Genomic DNA, 24,638 nt, shown 5'->3' on the forward strand with positions numbered 1-24,638 from the left:
TGTTTGTTGCATTTGGTTGCAATGGCAAAGTATGATTTGATCAAAGCAGGAAGAAATTCATTAAACTGTGTGTGCACATGAGGGGAAAAGGAATGGAGACATAGGAAGCTGCCTTATACGGAGTCAGACCGTTGGTTCATCTAGCACACTGCTGTCGACACTGACTGGCAGCAGCTCTCCAGGGTTTCAGGCCGAATACTTTCCAAGCTCTACCTGAAGATGCTGGGGACTGAACCTAGGACCTACTGCATGCAAAGCATGTGCTCTACCACTGAGTTATGGCCTCTTGCCAATCGGGAGGAGGTAGAGCATGAGCCCAGGGCTTGTTCCCGATTCTCCAAATCATGGCTTGGAGGATTGTCTGAATGCAGCTTGTGCGTACCTACGGAAAGGCTGCTGTAACCCATGTCCACATCACCAACTGGCCCATGTAAACGATGACATCTGGGGGATAAACTCTATAATACCCTAGTCAGCAACTAGTTTTTAAAGGGGAGCCTATTTTGAACTGAGCAAGGGCAACCCTATTTTTTAAAATCTACGCAATCCTTTCTAGCCTCAGGAACAAAACCCTGAATTTTCCATTAGTGAGGTTGAACGGTGGCCAAAAGGGACTTACTTGAGCAGCCGTTTGTGTTGAGCCCCCAGTAGCCAGGGGTGCACTGCTGGCAACGGGAGCCACTTACACCCGGATTGCAATTACACTGGCCGTTCTGGGCATGGCAGTCTGTGCTCACAGACCCAATATCACAGTTGCACCTCTGGCAGCCCGAGCACCTTTCATAGCCATAGTGACCTTCCTAGAAGGGGGAAAGACCCGCAGTTAGCTTTCAGCTGGCAAGCAGCAGGCACAGCAGTGTTCACGTCTTCAGGATTTGCTCTTCTGGCATAATCCTCTTTGCCCAACGGAACATGAAATCATTCTAACACAGGGGTGGGCAATGTGTGGCCCACATGTGGCCCCCAGTGCCCCCCCAGTGAGGCCCCCGCCACCTTACAAAATTGTAAAAAAACAAAACAAAAAACAAAAAATGGCAGCCAGAGCAGCCATTTTGAAGGCTTTTTAAAATCCTTGTAGTGCTCTGTAGTTACTATGGAGCACCAATGCTTCTGGACAGGTGGGAAGGCTCATGTGTAGGAAATCTACAGCAGACCCAATCTGCTGAACACTATTAATGGCCCAAATCCTTGGAAAATTATCCACCTATTTAGACTTCCCCCAGCATGATCTAGGGAGAGTTAAATGCCATTTATTGGTTAGTTGACACAGATGAACATTCGCTTTGAGCCTTAATATGTCTGGAAATTTGGTGTGCTGTGACTATGGGTAGAATGAAGAGTACATTTCATCAGAGGCATTTTTAACGGCATATACATGTGTTTGCGTATGTGCAGTGAATTCATATTATAGCTGTTCAGTCGTTCAGTCATGTCCGACCCTCCGTGACCCCATGGACCACAGCACGCCAGGCCCCCCTGTCCTGCGCTCTCTCCTGGAGTGTGCTCAAGTTCATATTCATTGCATCGGTGATGCTACCTAGCCATCTCATCCTCTGCCATCCCCTTCTCCTTTTGCCTTCAGTCTTTCCCAGCATCAGGGTCTTTTCCAGAGAGTTTTCTCTTCGCATTAGGTGGCCAAAATATTTCAGCTTCAGCTTCAGTATCTGTCCTTCCAATAAGCACTCAGGGTTGATTTCCTTTAGGATGGACTGATTTGACCTCCTTGCAGTCCAGGGGACTCGTAAGAGTCTTCTCCAGCACCACAGATTGAAAGCATCAGTTCTTTGGCGCTCAGCCTTCCTTATAGTCCAGCTCTCACAGCCATACATTACTACTGGGAAAACCATAGCTTTGATTAGACGGACCTTTGTCAGCAAGGTGATGTCTCTGCTTCTTACTATGCTGTCTAGGTTGGCCATAGCTTTCCTCCCAAGGAGCAAGCGTCTTTTAATTTCATGGCTACAGTCACCGTCTGCGGTGATCTTGGAGCCCAAGAAAGTAAAATCTGTCACTGCTTCCATTTCTTCCCCTTCTATATGCCAGGAAATGATGGGGCCAGATGCCATGATCTTCGTTTTTTTAATGTTGAGTTTCAAACCAGCTTTTGCACTCTCCTCTTTCACCCTCAACAAGAGGCTCTTGAGATCCTCTTCGCTTTCTGCCATTAGGGTGGTATCGTCTGCATATCGGAGGTTGTTGAGAATTCTCCCAGCAATCTTAATTCCGACCTGTGATTCATCCAACCTGGCGTTTCTCATGATGTACTCTGCATATAAGTTAAATAAGCAGGGTGACAATATGCAGCCTTGTAGTACTCCTTTCCCAATTTGGAACCAATCGGTTGTTCCATGTCTGGTACTTACTCTTGCTTCTTGACCCTCGTACAGGTTTCTCAGGAGACAGGTAAGGTGGTCTGGTACTCCCATCACTTTAAGAATTTGCCACAGTTTGTTGTGATCCACACAATCAAACGCTTCAGTGTAGTCAATGAAGCAGAAATAGACGTTTTTCTGGAATTCTCTTGCTTTCTCCATGATCCAGCGAATGTTGGCGATTTGATCTCTAGTTCCTCTGCCTCTTCGAAACACAGCTTGTACTTCCGGTAGTTCTCGGTTCGCATACTGCTGAAGCCTACCTTGTAGGATTTTGAGCATCACCTTGCTGACATGTGAAATGAGCACAATTGTGCGGTAGTTTGAGCACTCTTTGGCGTTGCCCTTCTTTGGAATTGGAATGTAAACTGACCTTTTCCAGTCTTGCGGCCATTGTTGAGTGTTCCAAATTTGTTGGCATATTGAATGCAACACTTTAACAGCATCATCTTTTAGGATTTTAAATAGCTCAGCTGGAATACTGTCATCTCCGCTAGCTTTGTTGTTACTAATGCTTCCTAAGGCCCACTTGACTTCACTCTCTAGGATGTCCGGCTCAGGTTCAGTGACCGCACTATCATGGCTATCAGGGACATTCAGATCTTTCCTGTACAGTTCTTCTGTGTATTCTTTCCACCTCTTCTTAATCTCATCTGCTTCTGTTAGGTCTCTGCCTTCTTTGTCCTTTATCATGCCCATCTTTGCACAAAACGTTCCCTTGAGATCTCCGATTTTCTTGAAGAGATCTCTAGTCTTTCCCATTCTGTTGTTTTCCTCGATTTCTTTGCATTGTTCATTTAAGAAGGCCTTCTTGTCTCTCCTTGCTATTCTCTGGAACTCTGCATTCAATTGGATATATCTTCCCCTTTCTCCCTTGCTTTTCGCTTCCCTTCTTTCCTCAGCTACTTGTAAAGTCTCATCAGACAGCCACTTTGCTTTCTTGCATTTCTTTTTCTTTAGGATGGATTTCGTTGCTGCCTCCTGAACAATGTTATGGACCTCTGTCCATAGTTCCTCAGGCATTCTGTCTATCAGGTCTAATCCCTGAAATCGATTCCTCACCTCCACTGTATATTCATAAGGGATATGATTGAGGTCATACCTGAATGGTTTAGTGGTTTTCCCTACGTTCTTCAATTTAAGCTGAAATTTTGCAACAAGAAACTCATGATCTGAGCCACAGTCAGCTCCAGGTCTTGTTTTTACTGACTGTATACAGCTTCTCCATCTTTGGCTGCAAAGGACATAATCAATCTGATTTCGATATTGACCACCTGTTGATGTCCATGTGTAGAGTCGTCTCTTGTGCTGTTGGAAAAGAGTGTTTGCTATGATCAGCGTGTTCTCTTGGCAAAACTCTATTAGCTTTTGTCCTGCTTCATTTTGTACACCAAGGCCATGCCTGCCTGTTATCCCGGTGATTTCTTGACTTCCTACTTTAGCATTCCAATCCCCTATGATGAAGAGGACATCTTTTTTTGGTGTTAGTTCTAGAAGGTGTTGTAGGTCTTCATAGAACCGATCAACCTCAGCTTCTTCGGCATCAGTGGTTGGGGCATAGGCTTGAATTACTGTGATGTTGAATGGTTTGCCTTGGATTCGTATTGAGATCATTCTATCATTTTTAAGATTGTACCCCAGTACTGCTTTTCCCACCGTTTTGTTGACTACGAGTGCTACTCCATTTCTTCTAAGGGATTCTTGCCCACAATAGTAGATATGATGGTCACCTGAATTAAATTCGCCCATGCCTGTCCATTTGAGTTCGCTGATTCCCAAGATGTCGATGTTCAATCTTGCCATCTCATGTTTGACCACCTCCAGCTTACCTTGATTCATTGATCTGACATTCCAGGTTCCTAAACAATATTGTTCTTTACAGCATCGGATTTTCTTTTCACCACCAGACACATCCACAGCTGAGTGTCCTTTCGGCTTTGGCCCAGCTGCTTCACTCTTTCTGGCGCTACTTGGAAATACCCTCTGCTCCATGGGGTTTTCTTGGCAAGAATCCTGGAGTGGGTTGCCATTTCCTTCTCCAGTGGACCACATTTTGTCAGAACTCTCTGCCATGACCTGTCCGTCTTGGGTGGCCCTGCACGGCATAGCTTATGGCTTCACTGAGTTACGCAAGCCCCTTCGCCACAACAAGGCAGTGATCCATGAAGGGGCATACTATAGCTACATCTCTGCAATTTGTATGAATGCCACAATTTGGAGCAAGTAGTAGAACACCACATGATGTGTATGGTGTGTATGTGTGAAGGAGAAGCATTTAGGGATCGAGGAATACCCAATTCATTTTACCTGACAACGGTCGCAGTGCTGCCCTGTCACTCCAGGTTTACAGTGACATTGGCCAGTTCTGGGATCACATGAGTCAGTCCCACAGGACAGGCAGCTACAGTCTACAAGGAGGAAAAGGAATAAGTTTGTTTTAAAAAGCTTTTATGAATTCTTGTAGTGAAGATGCAACTGAGATAAATACATTGATAAGAGAGGAACAGTAATTTAAATATTAAGAAATAAAATTATGAACTGGATATTTATTTTGATTTGCACCTTAGCCTAACTTAAAAGATCAGAGCAAGCAATGCTGTATTTCAAATAGGCCAATCACACAATTAAATACATTTTAGAGCACAATTCCCCTGCCCCTGGATGTTGACACTTGGGGGGGATGGAGAAAGGAAAGAAGTTTGGTTACAGTCTTAAGATGGAAAGTGGGAAGAGGCTGCAGACATTCAAATTAGGCTCTATCGGGTGCAGATGATTCCAGGTTGCACCCAGGGCCTTCCTAAGGGCTACTGGGAAGAAGAAACAAACAAATAATCGTTGATTGCCCATTTTTGAAAAGATAACAAACCTGGGGCACACTTACCAGTGCAGTTCTTTGCCAACACCGCATCACCATAAAACCCGGGGGCGCACACTTCACACCGGGGGCCTGCCGTGTTGTACATGCATCCTGTGCAGAATCCTGTCAATGGGTCACAGTCACTGAAGAGCATATTGGGATCGGCATTCCCACTGCAGTCACAAGGCTGGCAGGAACTGCCAATCACTAGAGGGTTTCCATAGTAACCTGGAGCACAGCTTTGGAAGAAAAGAGGAAGGCCTTAGGGGGATGCAGGGGGTGCATTCACACGGCAACTGCCCTGGGTTCCCACTTCCTTGCAGACTCCCATCGGGTGCTCAGTGAAGTACTGAACTGTTGATAGGCAAATGATAATCCTTTCTCATTACCGGCATGATTCTGATTACATCTCAGGCAAAACTAGGTGGGAGAGCCGAGACCCAAATTGTTATTTACCGTTCACATGAAATTCCAGCGTAACCAGGCTTGCAGAGACACTGAGTGGTAGAGCTTTTGTGGACACATCCAATGGCGAAGCTGAGGTGAAAATGGCAGACAGAGAGAGAGAGAAAGCTGTTAACATTTACTGAGAAAGATAGTGCCAACAGCAAGGCGCATCTGATCACTGAGATATTATTACAAAACCAAATGAGGCCTCAGGGGGCACATGTTAAGTCTAACGTCCTGCGTTCAAATACAAGAGTATATGAACAGCCTCCTTCAGAAAGCTGTTTTACTATACTTTGTGGTATTAAGTTCTATTTTGTGAACTGCCCGGAGAGCTTCAGCTACTGAGAAGTACAGAAATGTAGTAAATAAATAGTTATCATTGGCAAAGTACTTCCTTTGTTTATCCCACAACCAGCCACTCAGACATTCCATGGTTGAGCTGAGATTTAAACCTTACTCAATATACAGGAATATTGGATAACCACTAATTCTTCTCAGCAAGTTCAGTGGACTGTAAGCCCGTGGACCAGGCCTTGTTTTCACTTTATTTATTTCTGCTCCTTCTAATATTTACAAATTAAGAATAAATTAAAAAGACTAAAGTGGCAGTTTAATCCCATGAAGTGACTGTTGGAACAGGAGATAAGTGAAGTATTTTTCTGCTGGAGTTAAAGAGAGTAAATTACTACTGCTTGAAAAGATAGGTGTGAACACACCCAACAAGAATTGCTTTTGTAAACTTCTCCAAGGGCCAATTCACACATTATATAAACTAGCAGGCACACATCTGTATTCAGTGTGCACACTGCACAAGAGCTCAGAGTCAACTGTGACACCCTATGGCATGTACGTGTTGTCAAAAAAACGTAGTTGTAGTTTTCATGCACTTCATTGTCATATGCGCTGCTATGTCATATACTTGCTATTTTTAAAATACAAGTAGGACCTGCAGCAAAATGTTGCAGTCTGGAATGCTCCTGTTCACAGTTCCAGCAAGCCAGCCATTCTGTCTTCCAGGATACTCCATTCCATTCCCACCCACGCCCCCAACAATCAGCCAGCATTCCATGGCTATGGAGCATGCTCAGTTCTCATTGGGCTGTTTTGGGTCTCCTCACCCCTTACAGTTTTTCCCAATGGGTTTTTGGGGTACTTTTGCAAACCTTGGGATTTCCCCGAGCCTGTTATAACTTCCTGTTGTTCATGGATGGTGCTGTTTTGGTTACATAAAGATCCACACCCGGAGAATGAATTCATTATTAGTACAGAGGATGTGAAATGACTCCAAAACCAGTCAGTGTGTTTCCTGCTTTCACTACCTGATAAATAGGGTTAATGAAGGAGAAAGATCTGTATTCCTATGGAACACTCTCAGTTAACTGTGATAAATATAAGTGGCTTATACATCCTTCCCAGCAGACAAAGACAAAAGAAGCAGGCTCATTATGAGGCAAAATAAATAAATAAACCAGGGTGAATGACTCTGCAGAAGAGGCTCACTTGTTAGATGCAACCGAAAGAGGGCAGGGGCATCCAATGCATTGCATAGGTCCATCAAGTGAAGAGTTCCCAACAAAACCATCCTTACATCTTTCACAATGATCACCTTCTGTGTTGTGCTGGCAGTTCTACACAGAGAAGAAATGACACTCAATTAGCATATTCGGCAGTTACAATTTTTATCATCATGGCCTTCTTGAGTAAATCTGACTGTGGCTTTACAATTCAACTGGATCATCTACCTGGAAAATGTCTGGCAACAGACAGACACCTGCCTTTCTTTTCTGCAGATAGGAAAAACAGGGAAATGTCAACTATTTCGAACACAGGGAGAAGTTCTAATCTAAGGGCACGATCTTATGCATGTTTAGACAGAAACAATCCAACAACTCCCAGCATTCCCAGGCTTGGCTGGGGAATGCTGGGAGTTGTAGGACTTGTTTCTGTCTAAGTATGCATAGGATTGCACTCTAAATTAACCGGACAGCAGTGCAGAAGGCTACTGTCTTTCAAAAACACCAAGAAGCTCCTAGTCATCAATCCAATTGGTAAGAAAACAAAATAGAGTAGAAAGTGTCCATCCTACCCAGTTTGACCGCGATCGCTTCCCACATATAGAGGAATTCCAGCAATGAGTATGGCCTAACATATTCTCCTTCCTCCTCCAACAGTGTGACTAAGGCTGTTACTACTTAACATTCTACTTAAAATAGAAGTTTTGATGACCAAATAGCTTTCTAAATCCTGCTCACACTCTACTTGGTCTTTCAGTGCATTCTTCATCGCTTTGATGTCAATAAGTGTGTAGATTCTTGGCATCCATGGGGTTGCTGCATAAACACAGAATCTTGTACCTGCACTTGGATCAGTATTTTTAGAATCTCCCTTCCTCTTTCCCTCCTTTTCCTTCCTTTCCCTCCATGTTACTAGCCCCTTTAGTGAAAACCAGCAAAGTCGTTCTCCAAAAGATCCTGCCTACTAGTGGAGGGAGAGGGAGAGCACCACAGTGTGTCGATCACTGGATGGCAACAAAGAGGGAGAAGGTAGTTAGTTACTTGGACGTTAAAGTGAATTGTATGTGAGGAACAAGAATAAATCCATGATAATTAGGAGCACAGCTTGCTTGCTTCATTCAGGCATAAAGGAGCATGACACAACCATGGTCATTACTTCAGATGCACAAAGGTAGGTGAAGTTCATGCAGTCTAGCCTTAAAGTGACTCAAAATAATAAGCAAAGGGGTATGGATGGAGCTTCCCTGTTTGCTAAGGATTGCTGATTCAGGGTAACAGGGCTGAAACAATATCCCAGTCTCCAGTATCTCTGGGCCTATAAACAAACCAATACTTGTAATATATATATATATATATATATATGGAGGAATCTTTTAGGTAAATAGACGTTGACAAGCATTCTGTTTACTTACCATGCATATTCCAGATCCAGGGAGGCATTGATCCGAATGACCATTGCAATTACATGGAACACATTTCCCCAGGAAGAGACCCTTGGTATCCCTGTAATAGCCTGCAGCACATTCCTATTGCAAAGAAGGAGATAACACGTTTTACAACTTCATCAGTGGGCAAGCATTTGTAGCAAGGATGGTGGGGATCACTTAAGAGTTCTTGTTTGAATGCCTCAGCTCCTTGATCATCTGAAAAATTTTAAAAGCCTTCCTGTTTGGCTTATTGTGTCAGTTATGGGAAGAAAGTTTGACAAACTGTGCTTGACACCTTTATTTGAGTGTGTCAGTGAAAAACCTTAGGAAGCTTTGCTGTGACAATTAACCATAATTAATTATCATTGATAATAATCAATCAATCAATCATGATTAATTAATGATAAACTACACAGTACATCCAAAAGGTGCACAATACGGTACCTGGGCAAGAGGAATTAGCTGTCAGTATAATCGGCGGCAACTAAGGCTGCAACCCTATGGAACGCAAACTTACCTTCTAATAAACACAGACAGGACTGGGCTGTAAATGTTTGCACATCCAGCATCAATATAATTTGCTTTTTGCATTTTGAAGCCCACCAAGAAGATGAAAATCCAGGAAAAGGTTTCTTATTTGAGAAAACCAGCTTACTTTCACTGGCTGGCAGGCCACAGGTCATGTAAGCCTGCTTTGTTTACTTATTTATTTATTACATTTATATACTGCCCAACAACCAGTTCACAACAATTAAAACCATAGAGTACAACAGAATAAAATATAAGACTTTAAAAGTAGCATGTAAAGCCAAAGTAAAACCCAAGAGTAGTTACAACCCAGGGAAAGCCTGGGTGAAAAGGTGCGTTTTTGGGAGGTGCTTAAAAGATGCCACATTTTCTGCCCCCCGAACTGCACAAGGGAGGGTTATTATATGCAGAGCCAACCCAAGGCTGCAATTATGGGAGACCCAGGGCGGAAGCTAACAGGGCACCTATGCCCCCACCGATTCCTTTCCGCCCTGCCAATTCCCTCCTGCAACCGGTTGGTCCTGTGAATTCCATTGCATAGGTGGGACCCACCACACCTGCAAGGAAGATTTAGCACTTCCTACAGGAAGCTCAAAATGAGCAGAAATACTTGTTTTTGGAAGGAGGCAGGTTGGTGGAGCTCCTTTATGCAAGCTCCGCTGACCTGCCCCCTTCCAGAAATGAGTATTTCCACTCATTTCAGGTTGCCCCACGAGTGCTAAATCACCATACACAAGTGGTGGGAGCCACTCGCACAACAGAATTGGTGGGGCGTAAGAGAATCGGCAGAGGTGTGAGCACCCTGTTGGATTCTGCCCCCAGAATCCAGCCCATATGGCATCACCTGAGGCTCATCTTGTCTAGGCCTTTTCCCCCTTCCACACTGTGTGTTTCACCGATTTTCTTTCCAGATCCAAGCCAACCAGAAGCCTCCAGAAGGCCCACAAGCAAGGCTGGAAGACAATGGCTCTTTCCCATTGTTGCTCCACAGCAAGCAGGTATTCAGTGGCATACTGCCTCTGATGCTGGAGATTCTGAATAGCCATACCACTCTGACAGCCTTCTCCTCCATAAACACGAGCTCTTTTTATAACAGTATTATGAAGCACACATGATCTGTTCACTTGCTAAAGGAGTCCAATTGGGAGAAGCAGCCCCCAGCTCTGACTGCTCTGTGCAAATACCCAGGTGTCCACATTCTCCCTACCTGGCAGGAATCTCCTCTATAATTGGCTGGACACATGCAGAGCTCCACATTGCTGGCTTGGATGCCTCCACCAGTCTCTGCTGCTCTCTCCAATGTCACCCGGTGCAGGGACACAGATGATGAGATCTGGGAGAAAAGAGCCCGGATGTGCAGCTGCTCCAGCTTAGCCAGAACCATCATCAGCTCTTCCCTGGAGACAGGGTTGTGTGTCTCGGTATGCCTGAAGTTATCCTATGGAAGAGAAGACAACTGCACTGTAATGTTAACAGGATTGTGGCTCCCTTCACTGACTCCATCAAGGAGAGTTTTCATTGAACCCTCAAGCTACGGTGCATACACTTGATAGGTCCTGAGCGATAAAACATCACAGAACAGCCAAGATAAAAATATCCCTATTGCTTAATAGTAACATATTGGTGATGTTTCAAAATTTGTACACATATTCATTTTTCTCCCTTCTTAGGGAAGCTTATCCAGGCAATTAGTCCGAAGCATGTCACTACCGCAGTTTAGCTTCTGAGGGATAAAAGTTCTGGTTCAAAGGCATCAGAGTGATACCTAGCCCACATGACATGAATGGAGGCAGTCTTGTACACCCATTCATGCACACATACAGAAACAGACACGGACTTTCTTCCCCCAGTAGTCAGGTGTGTGTGTGTGGGGGAGCCAAAATCTCCTCCCCCACCAGCAAACCTGATCAAGACTGCAGTTCTCCCGCTGAGAGGAGCAACACTGGGAAGCAGTGCGGGGGCAGTGGGCAGGGCTTCTTGGGCCACACAGAAAGCAGCCAAGGATCAAATGGGGGATGTGAGTTGCCCATGTGTGTCTAAATGTTCAGTGCTGCTGGGGGGTGGGGAGGGCAGGCCCTCCCAGGCTGAGGAGTGTGTTTAGAGCCACAACATAGCCTGGATATGAATGGGGAGGGGGGCTGTGCATCACATGCCATCTACGGGGTCACTGGCAATATTCAGTAGGTAACTGCATCCCTTGCACAACAATGCAGCACTGTTTAAAGTGCAATGGCTCCGTTAGCAGGAGAAAGGATCTAATGTTCCCAACCATGACAAATATATTTCATGCTGAATGCTGGACAAATGTGATACTCTTGAAACAGAAGCACTTCCTTGAGTGACGACACCTGGGTTGCATGGAAGATGGAGCATCGTCAGACTTGCTGAGCGATGAAGTGATTGTTTGGAAATGTCCACAGACTCCCCTACTGTGGAACAATTCATTGAACTCTTCTTATGTGGTGTCACATGATTGCCAGGCACTTATTAAGCACAAAATCCACACTGTAACAGTCATTTCATAGCAGAATTTCTGCTCAGCTCAGAATACATATTTACTCAGTTCTTCATGGGTGGACTGACAATTCAGGCACATGTGAACTAATCAAATTATCGAGTTTGCCAGTGATTCACAGCTCGCCCCTTGCCTGACCAGCACATGAAAAGAGCTGCAGTAAGAGCTTCAAAACCCGCCACTCAGCTAGCTGCTTGCCATGGATTACCAAATAGCAACTAGTTCACAGAGCACCTTTCCTGCTTCTCCCCAAAACCACACCTGAAAAAAGCTTATCCAAAAAGGACTACCTTATTCCCATGGTTACAAGCTACTTCCAGCTTATAACACTAAGACACCTCCAGATTCAAAGGCAAATATATGTTCAGCAAAACACAGGACATATTGGAAAGAAGGAGCTACAATCATCCCTCAGCCTACAGTAACCAGAGCTGATTTTTAGGAGGGTGCAGCCCCCTGCATGGCCTTATGAATCTGAACTGACCTCCAACAGTTGGAGCTGCCCTTCATAGATTGCACCAGGAACAGGGTAGGTACTTTCACGAAACATAATGCTCATTTGGTTTCCCTAGGAAAGAACACAAGACACGTACATTGTTGAATGGAAGCATTGTTTTAGGGAGTGGCATTTAGCCCGAAGAAGAAAAGCAACCTGAACTGTACCTTGAGGATAACATCAGGCCGGGATTCCTTCGGTATGAACACGTCACCCCTTCGGGTGTCTGAGTGCAGCTCATAACGCAAGTACCCACCATAGGAGGAAACCTGCAATTGGAAGCAAACCACAACAAAACATTACACTCAGGAATTTTTTGTTAAAAAAAAAAAATCTCTTCTCCAACCCAAAAATCAAGACACCAGGCCAAAATTAATTTCAGCTTAAAATTTCTGCAAATTCACTTATTTGGGGTATTTTACATGATGTGGTTTAAATATGACATGGTACATTTTTTAGATATGGATGTGTGTGTTTTAAAACAAGGCAACAAAACTGGTATGGTTAAATGAGTAGAGTATAACTCAATGCCATAAGGAAATGAAAGATAGCTAGGCAAATCATCTGCACATTTCATATATATCTCCAAAACTAAGAAAATACATTTGCTTGAAGTAGTAATCTTATTCTTCCAAAACTGAGGGTTTTGGCTCTAGAGGGGAAGTGAGAGCGCCTCCTACGCTGACTCTTATCAAGTCTTCCTTCTAGTAAACGGCTTGCCTCCTAATGGATAGAGAGGAGACCTTCCCAGGGTTCTGGACCACTGGAAAGCAACAATTAAGGGAAGACAGGTGTTTTCTTTTTTTAAGAGTTTGCCATTTTTGTGGTGGAAGTATCTCAAATATTTGGAAAACTGAGCTTGTAAATGCATACCTCACTGTTCCTTAAACCCGCAATGTGAATTTTGTGAAAATCTGTTAATACATCAATTCTCCCAAGTTTGGAGGGATACACTCTGCTCCAAACTGGGAAAAGAAAATCCAAATAGACTTCCAGATTAATGTTCAATTCAAGCTAAAAACTCTCATATGTAAAATTCAGTGAAAATACGCTGAAATTCAACAATGTTCTGAAACATGGGACTTTACATTTCAGAGTTAAAATGCTTCAGAATTAAAGTGCTTGAGAATTAAACGTTTTAGTTCTGGAGTTTTCAGGTGTTTCATATCACCAACCTGTAAAGAACATATAAAAGTGTCAAATTTAGTATCCCCAGATTGGTTGGAAGATGGTTGGAGTTTATCATCATGTGACACATATGGAAGAAAAAAAGCAGCTAAAACTTCGAGTGCCCAGGAGTCCAAGTTTGCAAGTCACGACAACCCATGGGTTGTTTAAAAAATGCACTGGTGGGCAAGAGCGGGAATGATTGAGCACGCTGCCTCCAGTGCACTTGCTGCTTCCGCTTTCACTTAGCAGCCTACAATCACCCTTTTCATAGGTTACTAGTGTGATGTCCAAACTGGGACACTCTGGGTTGTTTAGGGTAAAACAATCCAGAGTTAACCCAATAACAAATAGTAGGTAAACCCTAGGTTGTTTAACACCTAAACAACCCGGAGTGCCCTGGTTCGGACGTCACACTAACAACTTACGTACAAGATGATGTAGGTTTCTACTTGAAAGCAGAAGTGACAAGCACACTGGAGGAAGCGCCCTCGATCACTCCGGCTCATCCCTGACAACCCATGGTTTAAATAACCCATGGGCTGTCGTGATGTGCGAACCAGGTCTAATTCTGTTTCAGAAGTTGGCCTTTGAACATCAGGGCAGTGGGACATTTTGGAAAAAATGCCAACATATTCTAAAAGTCCCCAGAGGACAATGCAACTAGTCAGGGTCACTTACCTGGTCTCCAAGATAGGAGCTGGGAGCATGCCAGTAAAGCTCCTGGAAGGCCTCAGCAAAATTCCGGAGATCAGCACGAACAAGCTCATCTTCCAGGCTGACCAAGGTGGGGATTTCCTGGCGGTCTCCACTCAGCAAAATCCACCCACTCATGTCAATAAACTAGGAGACGGGAAGAAATGTCTCTGAAGTACTCCAGAATGGTCTAGATCAGCAAATCCAGACATGAAATTATGCCCAAATGCTTTTAAAGATTTTCAGGAGATGAACCTAAAATCAAGGTCCTGCAGTTTATCTCTCAACCAACATTAATACTGTGTCCACCTAATTATGTGAAATAGGATGACATAGGTCTTTTATGAAGTATAATTTACTGGTGCTAAAGAGCTGGAAAAGTATTCCATTTGAGTGCCTCAGTGACTTTGCAATAAAATATTCAAGATATTAACCAATGGCCATTTTAGATGTCTGGAAACATCTTGCTCTTTTTCAGGTTGTCTGGAATTTTTCTTCCTTGATCTATCTGGTTTTGCATTATTAGCCTTCTTGCTCTAAACTTGAGGCTTCTTTATTCCTCTTTTATTATTTATTTACAACATTTGTATATCACTCCACATCTAAACATATCCTGGAGTGGTGAACAATAAGAGATAAAATGATTAAAAGTTTAAAAGAATAAAACAATATAAAAATTATTCTTTTTAAAAACTAAGTGGCAATAAAACCGTGGCTGGTCAACCAACAAAGCCTTCCCGGAACAGTGCTGTTTTTAGGAGGCGCTGGAAACAACATAGTGTTCGCTCCTACCTGACCTCCAGAGGCAGGGAGTTCCAAAGAAAGGGGGCTGCCACACTGAAGGCTCTTCTCCTGGTGGACTCCAATCGGGCCATAGGTCCATGACCAGGAGCATGCCCTCCGATGACCTCAGTGACCGGGTAGGTTGGTAAGGGAGAAGGCGCTCTCTGAGGTATCCTGGTCCCAAGTTGTTTGGGGCTTTGTACACTAGTACCAAAACCTTAAACCTGGTCTAGTAGCGAACAGGTAGCCAGTGTCTAGTGTATGTATGTATTTATTTTCTTTATAAATGTGGGCTACATCCGAAATATTACTCCCTGAACCTGAAAGCATCTGGAGAAATAGATCCAGCTGAGAATCATATCAAGGTAGGAGGAGTTGTGTCTCTGTTTAGATCTCAGATCTTTCCTTTCTCTTCCAGATTCATAATTCTGTAACTTTCTATGGAACATAGGCTCTGAGTCTGAGACACAGCAGGCCATTCGATACCAGTTGCTGGGGGGCAATAGCATGGGAAGTTGTTGCCTTTGGGTCCTGCTGGTGGGCTTCTTGGAAGCTTCTTGCTGGCCACTGTTGAAAACAGGATGCTGGACTAAATAGAGCTTTAGTCTGATCCAGCAGCACTCTTCTTATGTTCTTATGGCTGTTGACAAGCTCAACGTATCGCAATCACTGCAAATGCCTTCTGATACATTAGGTAATCATGTTCTGTTCAATACTTAATCGCAGTAGGTTTAGAACAGTCAAAAGCAAGTGCATCTTTGCACAATGCAGAGTTAATGTTTAGAATTCACTGCAACAAGAAGAGGTGATCGCCACTAGCTTAGATGGGGAATCATGGTAAAGACAGGGCACCATTCCTCCACCTCCCTCAGAATGTAATATGAAGTATCTCTTACAGCTGCCATCCAGCCCCAAAGCCTCAGCCCATACATTCACCTCCACACGGTACTTCTCTGCACTGTGACAGCGGTCCGTCGCCCCAAAGCAGAAACACCTGGTGCAGCCTTTGGGATTGTTGGCATCCAAAGAGAAGGTCCCCAGGTGGCACTGGTCACACCTTGGACCTTCCACATTTTCCTGCAAAGATTTTAAAACAGAGGATAGGAACTGTTCACACTGCTGTTCACTTGCTTTCTGAGTATACAGGGGAGTTAAGCCAAAAACAGAAGACGGGGTTCTTTGGGTGTGTTCAAACCAAAGTGCTCAAAATGGCTATTCATGAGTTACCACAAGCATATAGGCAAAACCTATACTTTGCTGCAGTGCATGGTTATGGAGAAGCTCAGGCATTAAGGGTTTTACACATATACTTTGTTTTTGGCATCACCCTAGTACCTTATTTAATATATCTTATTGCTCCAGTAAGGCTGCATGGGCAAGGGACTTGTGGCAGTTAGGAGCAATCACTCTACACAAATTAAAACATTGTAAGGGCTTCCTTGCCTTGCGGTGTTCGAAGTTTGTATGGTACTAGCTTGGAAACCTTTCACAACCTTTGTGTCAAATTGTCTGATCTATCAACAGCTGCTAAAGTACAAGCAAAACCTGTGTTGACAGAGTGATGAATTATCCCATAATAAAAAAGATTCCAGGCATGTCTGTCCAATGTTGCCCCCAAGTGTAGGTGGGTATGGATTTGCCTGTTTGCAAAGAAGCCCTGCAGACTTGCCTTGGCCTAGAGAAGTTGTCTCAGGCATGAGTTTTTATCCCAACATGAACTGAGTCAACAACCCAGACTCTGAGCTCAAGGAACAATCACATTCCATGACAAAGCATTTTGCTTCAATAACACTTTTGTTCCTACAGTGAGATCGCTGCTTTCTAGCACTAAGTGCTTCTGCAGAGTTATGCTGGTCAGCACCAGTTCATTAACACCAGTCAGTAAGACATAAGCCCTGTGACTTGATGGAACACTCTATTATATACTCAGAGAGCAATTGAGTTGTGACAGGGCATTAAACACAGAAGAGAAATTGATTCTGTTTGATACTACTGAGCGCTGAATGCACCAACAGATCATCTCTCATAATTGTTTTCCAGTCCCTTAAAGAGCATTTTACCCTGTAGCCCAGTTCAGGTAGGCAAGAAAGAGCCAGTGTATCAGACTAACCTTACAGTGACACTGCCCAGTGACTGGATCACACACACTTGCTTTTGTCCCTGCCAGGTGGCAGTCACAACTCCTGCAGTTTGGGTACCCATAGTAACCTGGGGCACAGAGATCACACTGACGTCCTACTATGTTGGGCTTGCATCTGGAAGAGACATGTTTCATGTTTGTTCATGTGTTTATTTCCTTCTGGCTTCTAACTCATGTTGAACAACTGATTCAAAGTCTTATATTTGCAGGGCTTATCCATCTCCTGCCCTGCGCCTTCTCAACCGCATAACAAAGCAACAATAACTATGACATCTCTACTGACAGACTAGATAAATGCAAGCTTTGACTCCCAAGAATAAGTCCTGCACTTTGAAACAAGCAGTACACAATAGGGATGGAAGCGAATTAATTTGGTTTATATTTTAATACGAACCAACCTAATTCACACTTCCTGAACTGGAACGCAATTATCCTTCAGTTTTCATATCTCTTTGAATTTTGCGATGCAATTATCCAATTAAAAATGCATTAAAATGTATACACAGGCAATTTTCATACAAAATGGCATATTTAGGGGATAGTGCTTGCAAAAAATGCGCATGCTGGGGGAAAGTGTGCACAAAATCTTTTTGTGCACATGAAAATAGATGTGAATTTTCATGCAGACTTTAAAAAAAAACATTCACAAACTGAAACAGGAGCAAGATGGAACAAACTTATGCTTGAAAAAATGTGAACGATATAGAAGGCAGAACAGACAGATTCATCCATCACTAGTATGCATATGAAAATATAAGAACTGCTCTATGGGATGAAGTTAAGGATCCATCTAATTCAGGCATTTTGTTTCTAATAAAGGCCAACCAGATGTCTCTGGAAAGCTTATAAGCAGGGTATGAAGGCAACTGCAATCCCTTGTTGTTCGTCCCCAACAACCGTTACTTGGAAGTACAATGCCCCCGAAGATGGATGTTCCATTTAGCTACTATAGCAAATAATGCCCTTACGAATATGAAACAAAAAAGAAAGCAAAACCTTCACATATGGAATATAAATATTTTCTATTTAACTCATGGCCAACACACCATACTAGTGCCACGTTTATGGTGGTATGTTGCAAAATTTCACAAAGATTCAGAATGAGGGTTGTTGTTTTTTCCAGCCTTCAATATGTGTTTTCTTTTTATTTTCTTATCCTCTTCAGATCAGCCAGCAGCCTCCCAAGACTTGGGGAGCAATCCTATGGAAATAGGCAGCCATCTCCAAATGCAGAGGCAACAGCCTATCCAATGCAGGGCAGGAGAAGCACGGAGGGGATTGTTCCCTCTGTGCTTCTCCTGCCCTGCATGTGCAGCTAGACGGCTGATTTCGGCTGTCTAGCCATGGAAAGGCAGAGCCAGGGAAGAGGCTGCTGGATGACACATAGGATGTGTCAAACTGGCATTTCTGCCTTCCCCACCCCCAAACACCCCCCAGAACGCCCTGTTTTGGCCACTCTGCGCTCCTCCTCTGAGCTCGGAGTGCAGGTCTGTTCTGCGCTACCTGTGAGGCAGAGCAGAAAGGGGGGGAAGGTCGGTTCTCCGGGAACCGACCTCGGAGCATGGGCTCTGAGATCAGTTCCTGGAAAACCACATATCCTATGGCTGTCTAGCCGCTGACTAGCAGCCATAGGATTGATTTCTCCCTGAAATTTTGGGAGAAACACAGGACCAACTTGGCTAATGTAATGAATCTCCAGCAAGCAAAGGTTTATTTTGCTCCAAAAGGGAATGAAAAAAAGGAAAGGAAACAAATCTTGCAGCCAACCTATACAAATGGCTGAAGACACACTTGGGAGGCGAGGGACAATGCTGAATGCAGAGGCGACTCTGGGCTTTTCAGACTAACAGGACAAAGGGCCAATTAAGTAAATAAATGAATTCCAAAATTAAATACCTAAAGTACATGCAAGGGTCTGACAAGTAGGGGGCTCAGAGACATCAGAGCACAACTACTAAAGGGAGAGAGAGGATTTCATATTCAAAGCGGTACAGTCACCATTGTGTTTGGATAGCAAAAAACCCACAGTGGCCGAGTACACCCACAGATGACTTTACAAACACAAGGCCCTTTAGAGCCCAGACACAGGGCAATACAACGTGGCCTTGCTGAGTTTACATTCTTATCCAGCCCAAATTTGATGGTGATTCACTGGAACTGGCCAAAACGTTGTCTGTTTTTAACTTGAAAGAGAAAAAAGTGTTGGATGTCTGAATGGGTTTGATTTATAAAATGTGGTATCACAGAAAGGTATCCAGATGCTGTGGCAGTCAGGGCCCTATTATTCATAGACATACTACCTATCATTACCCACCTGCACTGTCCACTGTCTACATTACATCCTGCCTCTGTCTGGTCTTGAATTCCAGGGCTAGAACAATTGCAGTCCTCACAGCCTACCAGGGGGTGACAGCCAAAGGTCTGGGGCTCACAGACCGTACATTCTGGTTTAATGGTGTGTGGTGGACAGATGCACTGTCCTGTCAGTTCATCACACAGGCGAGTTCCACAGTCACAGGCTGCAAGTGAAAACAGGCACATAGATGCATATCATAAACACACACACACAAGGCATAATCAGCCCAGAACACAGACTACTGGATTCTGGAGTGTATTTGGATCTTCAAGGTGCTTCCAGTGATCTTTCAAAAACTGGTTAACTGTACCTACCACAATAGATTCAACTTGTTATCCCATGCCTAGTTCATAAATTTTAGACAGGCACCTTTGTAGCAACAATTAAACAAGTCAGTTAGAAGGGTGTGTGTGTGCATTTTTCAGCCAGTATATTTAGGGAAAAAATAAGGGTGAGGAAAACAACAGCTGCATGCTGAATTCCTTTCCTCATTGTATAAAAAGCTGCCTTGGCCCAAGAACAAATTAGCAGTATATCTTTTCAGGGGCTACTATTGGTAAGAAGCATTTTGTTTCTCCTGCTCTCTGACAAGTGAGGCAGGATGCCCACTGTAGTAGCAGCCAGAAAGCAATGTCCTGGGATGCAGCTAAACAAAGGGATGGATTTGGAGAGACTTATTTTGCTTTCTATGTACACAGACTGACCACTGGTGATCCATATTATTGGATCCTATTCCAAATTTTGGAACGCTCAGAAGCACAATGCCTAGAATGGGCAATTGAATCATTGCAGATTCTACTGCAATGATGTTCTTCCAGGTGAGAGTTTCCCGATTAATCCCCATGCATAGCTGTACATATAAGAAGCTATTTAAAAGCTATGTAGAATTTGCCTGGAGTATTTGTGAGCTGGATACTAATTTCAGCCATCTCCCACTCCTGCATCCTTCTTGCAAAGTTCACATTGATTTTTCAGTGTGGCTTCATAATTGCTACTGAAACACAAGCACATAAGGAAACCCATAGCCTAGTATTCTGCCTCCGACCCACTTGCATAATATACTTACTTATGGGTAAGTAAGTCTGGAAATCAGCCCTAAATGACATGCAAATGAGACATGGCATGTCATGGAAATCAATCCTGAATGGCATAGCTGCCCTCCCACCCCAAAGGAGAGACTCACGTCTGCAGCTGGGGAAACCCCAGTAGCCAGTGGCACACCGGGAACACTCTCGGCCGATGATGTTTGATTTGCAAATACACTGGCCACCAAACGGCTCGCACTGGCTTCGAACAGCGCCTGCCTCGTGGCAGTGGCAAGGCTGGGCCCCGTTGTTGTAAAAAAGAGAGATTGAGATGGCAGAGTTCTGGCAGAACTTGGATGATGTTACAGGGCTGCAGAGAGAGGGAGACGTTTTTGCACTGGGTCTCACAGAAATATACGGTCTACATATTTCATTCCTTAATTAAAATGTGTAGCCTGCCTCATTCTGCAGCTTCTTTTCGCAAACATGAGGGCTCGAACCAAAAAATGATGAAGGATGAGAGTCAGAAGACACCAAGCCTAATGGTTTAGCCTGATTACATACCTATTATTATACACATTTATACTGCACTCTGTACCAGAACAAATTATCATTTTTGTGCATTTGTGCAGTGAAGTTGCACATGTACAGAATAATACATGCACTGGCTCAAAAGATGAAGGAACTGGAAATGAAGGGAAACCATTACCTAAGGAAGTAAAGGAACCTTTATAAAGGGGCTATAAAGGCACAGCATTGAGCCTGCTAGATGAGTACTTTCAGATCAACACTAGGAATTGGTGCTAAAATTCCAGGTATATTCAACAAGCTATCCAGAGCACAAGAGGTGGGCTTAAGTTCTATTTATGTGGTTGCAAAGTGGGGTCCATTTTGTATCTCACTTGATATAGAAGCTGTTGACTCCACAGTTGCTGATGAAATCGTAAGATTTGTCCAGCAGTTCCTCTGAAAGATAGCTGGAGCCATAGCTGTCTTCAGGAACCACAAGGATATAATCCTATAATCAGACAAACAAGTTGAAATGGCAAATAACCAACTGGATTAACCAAATATATGGTTTCTAATTTATAAGTCTCAGTTCATAAACTCTCCATGCCAGTGTGGCGTAGTGGTTACAGTGTTGACTGGGGAGATCCTAGTTCAAGTCCCCACTCAGCCATGAAGCTCACTGGATGATTTTTGGCCAGTCACTGACTCTCAGCCTAACCTACCTCACAGGGTTATGAGGATAAAATGAAGAGGAGGAGGACCACATACGCTGCCTTGGGATCCTTGGAGGAAAAGGCAGGATATAAATTTAGCAAACAAACAAACGTGGCAGTACTGCTCTCGGCATGGCAAAGAAGCAGGCACTCCCCTCTGCTCTGCTATTCAGAGAAGGATACATACAACAAGAGCACTCCACATGAATGCAGAGCTCCAGTCCATGGACAAAGGGGAGAAGACAGTGTGAATCAAATATCTGTGTGGAACGCCCAGATCAGACACGATGCTACCTGCATGGTGGAAGGGAAGGGGACACGTGGCTGTTCCACCATCTTGCAAAGCACAGTGCAAACTCAGTCAGCGCATGGTTCAGGCCTTAGTCTGTTGTCTTCACTGTGCATAGCACTTTTAACTTTCCACACAATTGAATGCTGCCTTTATATGATACGAGAGAAGGAAAGGCTTGATATCTATGAGAGTGGGCTTTGATTTGAAAGGCTTGCACACTGCCTTATAGAATAAGTTAATGTATAAGTTGGGAAGAACGTATTGTAACTTCTCTCATTAGTTACAGCAGTCAATTCTTGCAGATGGGACCAGAGAGTTTGAAAGCTAGGAACCTACCAACCAAAGGTGCCGATCCTCTGGCACACGAATGATCACGCTCAGGTCATGATCTGTAACATCCAGAACAATTTGGTTCTCGGAAACCACTAGATTTCGGCAACCATATCCATGTGGGCAGAAAGTTGCATTAGCTTGTCCTGAAAATCCAGAAAGTACATGTCACCTTAACAGCTTAAACTTACTTGCTTTGCTTTTATATCATTGGTAGTGTTCCCCCTTGACTGCCATCACTTCACACATGTTTTATGTTCTACAAGATGCTCAAGAAAAGAAATCTAGAGCTAGAATACTAGAAAAAAAATACTAGAAAAAATACAACACCTATGCTGAGGGCTCCAGTCTATGAAATCCTACATCACAATAAATGTGATTGGCCTTTAAGATGCCATGACTCTTTTTTGTGTTTCCTATGCTGCTGATATTGTAGGAAGCATTTTTCTTGGGTCTGGCTGGTTTAGGAGGAAAAGACTACTCTTAAAAGCTACTCTATAATGAGCCCCACCACAAACCCGGGGGCCACTTACCCTGCCAAATCCGTCCACCATTTATCAACACTTCCACAGGGAACGTTGAGTGACTGGGCTGGTAACAGTGCAGAATGAAGGCATAGCGCCCCAGACTCTGGATACGGCCACTTAGCACAATGGCTGTCTACAACAAAGTACAAGGGAAATCATCAAAAGCATTACTGTTTGCTTTATGTGTCAGGTATCTCTTTTGTCCCTGCTGAACTTCAACAGCCAAAATCAAAACGCAGACAAGAGGCTTCTATCCATGACTCTTTAATCCTTTTACTTCAATGGGTCATACAGATGCTAATTGTCAGTAACTCGCAGTCTACACAGGAAAAGCCTTCAGGGAGTTCAAAGGGAAGCCAGGAAGGTTGAAAGTTGCCTACCGTTTGAGAAAAGGCTGGCACACTTCCCTAACTTAAGGGTTAGTTAAGGGCCGAGGGGGAGATCTCCCTCTGTCACAAGAGGAATCTACGCGTAGCTGTTCCTGCCAGGCCAATTGGGCAGATTGCCTCAGCTCTGCCCCTGCCATCTCTCTCTTGGCCCTGCGTCTGCGCCTGGCATCTAAGAATTCAGGCTGTCCAAGCCCCACCTCTCCCCGTTCACTATCTCTCACGGGCGGGGGGGTGAAGAGAGGCTCTCTCCGTCCAGCTGAACTATGGAACGAGAGGAGTCTGTCCCTCCCTGTCTGGAAGAGCCTGGGAAAGTTTCTCCCCCATGTTTTGCGGTTCCTCTTCAGACTCTGAGCTACTCTGCCACTGCCTATGCTCAGAGGCACCCCTGACATCATGTTACCTGTGCCACTGATTTCTAATTTAAAGTATCCCTTTGGCTCAGGATGGGTCTGGGGCTTCTTTTCCCATTCTTGCCAGAACAAGCTCCTACAACGAAGAGACTGGGGCAGTTGCTGCTGGTATTTATTATCCCTCCATGAAATAGAAGACTACTGTGCCAGCTACTGGGGGCAAATGCTGCGAGCTGTTGCTCTGTTATATTCCTGTGCTCACCTCCAAATCTCTACCTCTTTTGGTGCCAGTGTACCCTGGGGTACTCACTGGAAGCAGCTTTGTAATAGCTGGGGTGCCTTGCTTACAAACTCTCCTCCTGCCTGTGTCACATGTTTCTCTGCCCAAATGCTGCTGCACATTTCAGTGAGAGGGACACTAGACACTGCTGTGCCTGCTCCCTCTACTGCTCACTTCAAGAAAAGAGACTGTGCCCACATGGTGCTGCTCATGCTGTTGCCTGCTTCAGTGAGAGAGACTGATAGTGATCTACTGTTGTAGATCACAAGCTGAATATGAGCCAACAATGTGATGTGGCTGCAAAAAAGGCCAATGCTCTTTTGGGCTGCATTAATAGAAGCATAGCTTCCAATCGCGGGAAGTACTAGTTCCCCTCTACTCAGCACTGGTTAGGCCTCATCTGGAGTACTGTGTCCAGTTCTGGGCACCGCACTTTAAGAAGGGTGCAGACAAGCTGGAGAAGGTTCAGAGGAGGGCAACACAGATGGTCAGGGCACTGGAAACAAAGCCCTATGAAGAGAGACTGAAAGAACTGGGCATGTTTAGCCTTGAGAAGAGAAGACTGAGGGGAGATACGATAGCGCTCTTCAAGTACTTGAAAGGTTGTCACAGAGAAGAAGGCCAGGATCTCTTCTCCATCATCCCAGAATGCAGGACACGGAATCAAGTTACAGGAAGCCAGAATCCGGCTGAACATCAGGAAAAACTTCCTGACTGTTAGAGCAATACGACAATGGAGGCAATTACCTAGAGAGGTAGTGGGCTCTCCCACACTGGAGACATTCAAGATGAGGCTGGACAGCCATGTGTCTGGGATGCTCTGACTTGGATTCCTGCACTGAGCAGGGGGTTGGACTTGATGGACTTGTAGGCCCCTTCCAACCCTACTACTATTCTATGATTCTATGACCAATGATACCT

At 44.2% G+C, this 24,638-nt stretch overlaps 1 protein-coding gene across 2 annotated transcripts in view; it reads right to left on the bottom strand.

The window, feature by feature from the left end:
* LAMA5 (laminin subunit alpha 5) overlaps positions 1 to 24,638 on the bottom strand; it is a 246,893-nt gene that overhangs the window by 43,571 nt on the left and 178,684 nt on the right. For both annotated transcript variants that reach the window (XM_084854353.1, XM_084854352.1), the window contains exons 31-47: positions 22,705 to 22,831; positions 22,178 to 22,317; positions 21,229 to 21,344; positions 20,485 to 20,696; positions 19,260 to 19,464; positions 16,916 to 17,060; positions 15,742 to 15,882; positions 14,008 to 14,169; positions 12,327 to 12,428; positions 12,148 to 12,231; positions 10,356 to 10,586; positions 8,606 to 8,719; positions 7,180 to 7,307; positions 5,686 to 5,766; positions 5,254 to 5,468; positions 4,680 to 4,780; positions 620 to 800 (exon numbers count right to left, since the gene is read on the bottom strand). In XM_084854353.1, coding sequence (XP_084710479.1) covers positions 620 to 800; positions 4,680 to 4,780; positions 5,254 to 5,468; positions 5,686 to 5,766; positions 7,180 to 7,307; positions 8,606 to 8,719; positions 10,356 to 10,586; positions 12,148 to 12,231; positions 12,327 to 12,428; positions 14,008 to 14,169; positions 15,742 to 15,882; positions 16,916 to 17,060; positions 19,260 to 19,464; positions 20,485 to 20,696; positions 21,229 to 21,344; positions 22,178 to 22,317; positions 22,705 to 22,831 — 2,485 coding nt within the window. The remainder of the gene's footprint in view (positions 1 to 619; positions 801 to 4,679; positions 4,781 to 5,253; positions 5,469 to 5,685; positions 5,767 to 7,179; positions 7,308 to 8,605; positions 8,720 to 10,355; positions 10,587 to 12,147; positions 12,232 to 12,326; positions 12,429 to 14,007; positions 14,170 to 15,741; positions 15,883 to 16,915; positions 17,061 to 19,259; positions 19,465 to 20,484; positions 20,697 to 21,228; positions 21,345 to 22,177; positions 22,318 to 22,704; positions 22,832 to 24,638) is intronic.

The sequence above is a fragment of the Heloderma suspectum genome, chromosome 4 (genome assembly GCF_057233095.1).
Source record: "Heloderma suspectum isolate Gila_16-S chromosome 4, 16-S_ref, whole genome shotgun sequence".
Lineage (NCBI taxonomy): Eukaryota > Metazoa > Chordata > Lepidosauria > Squamata > Helodermatidae > Heloderma > Heloderma suspectum.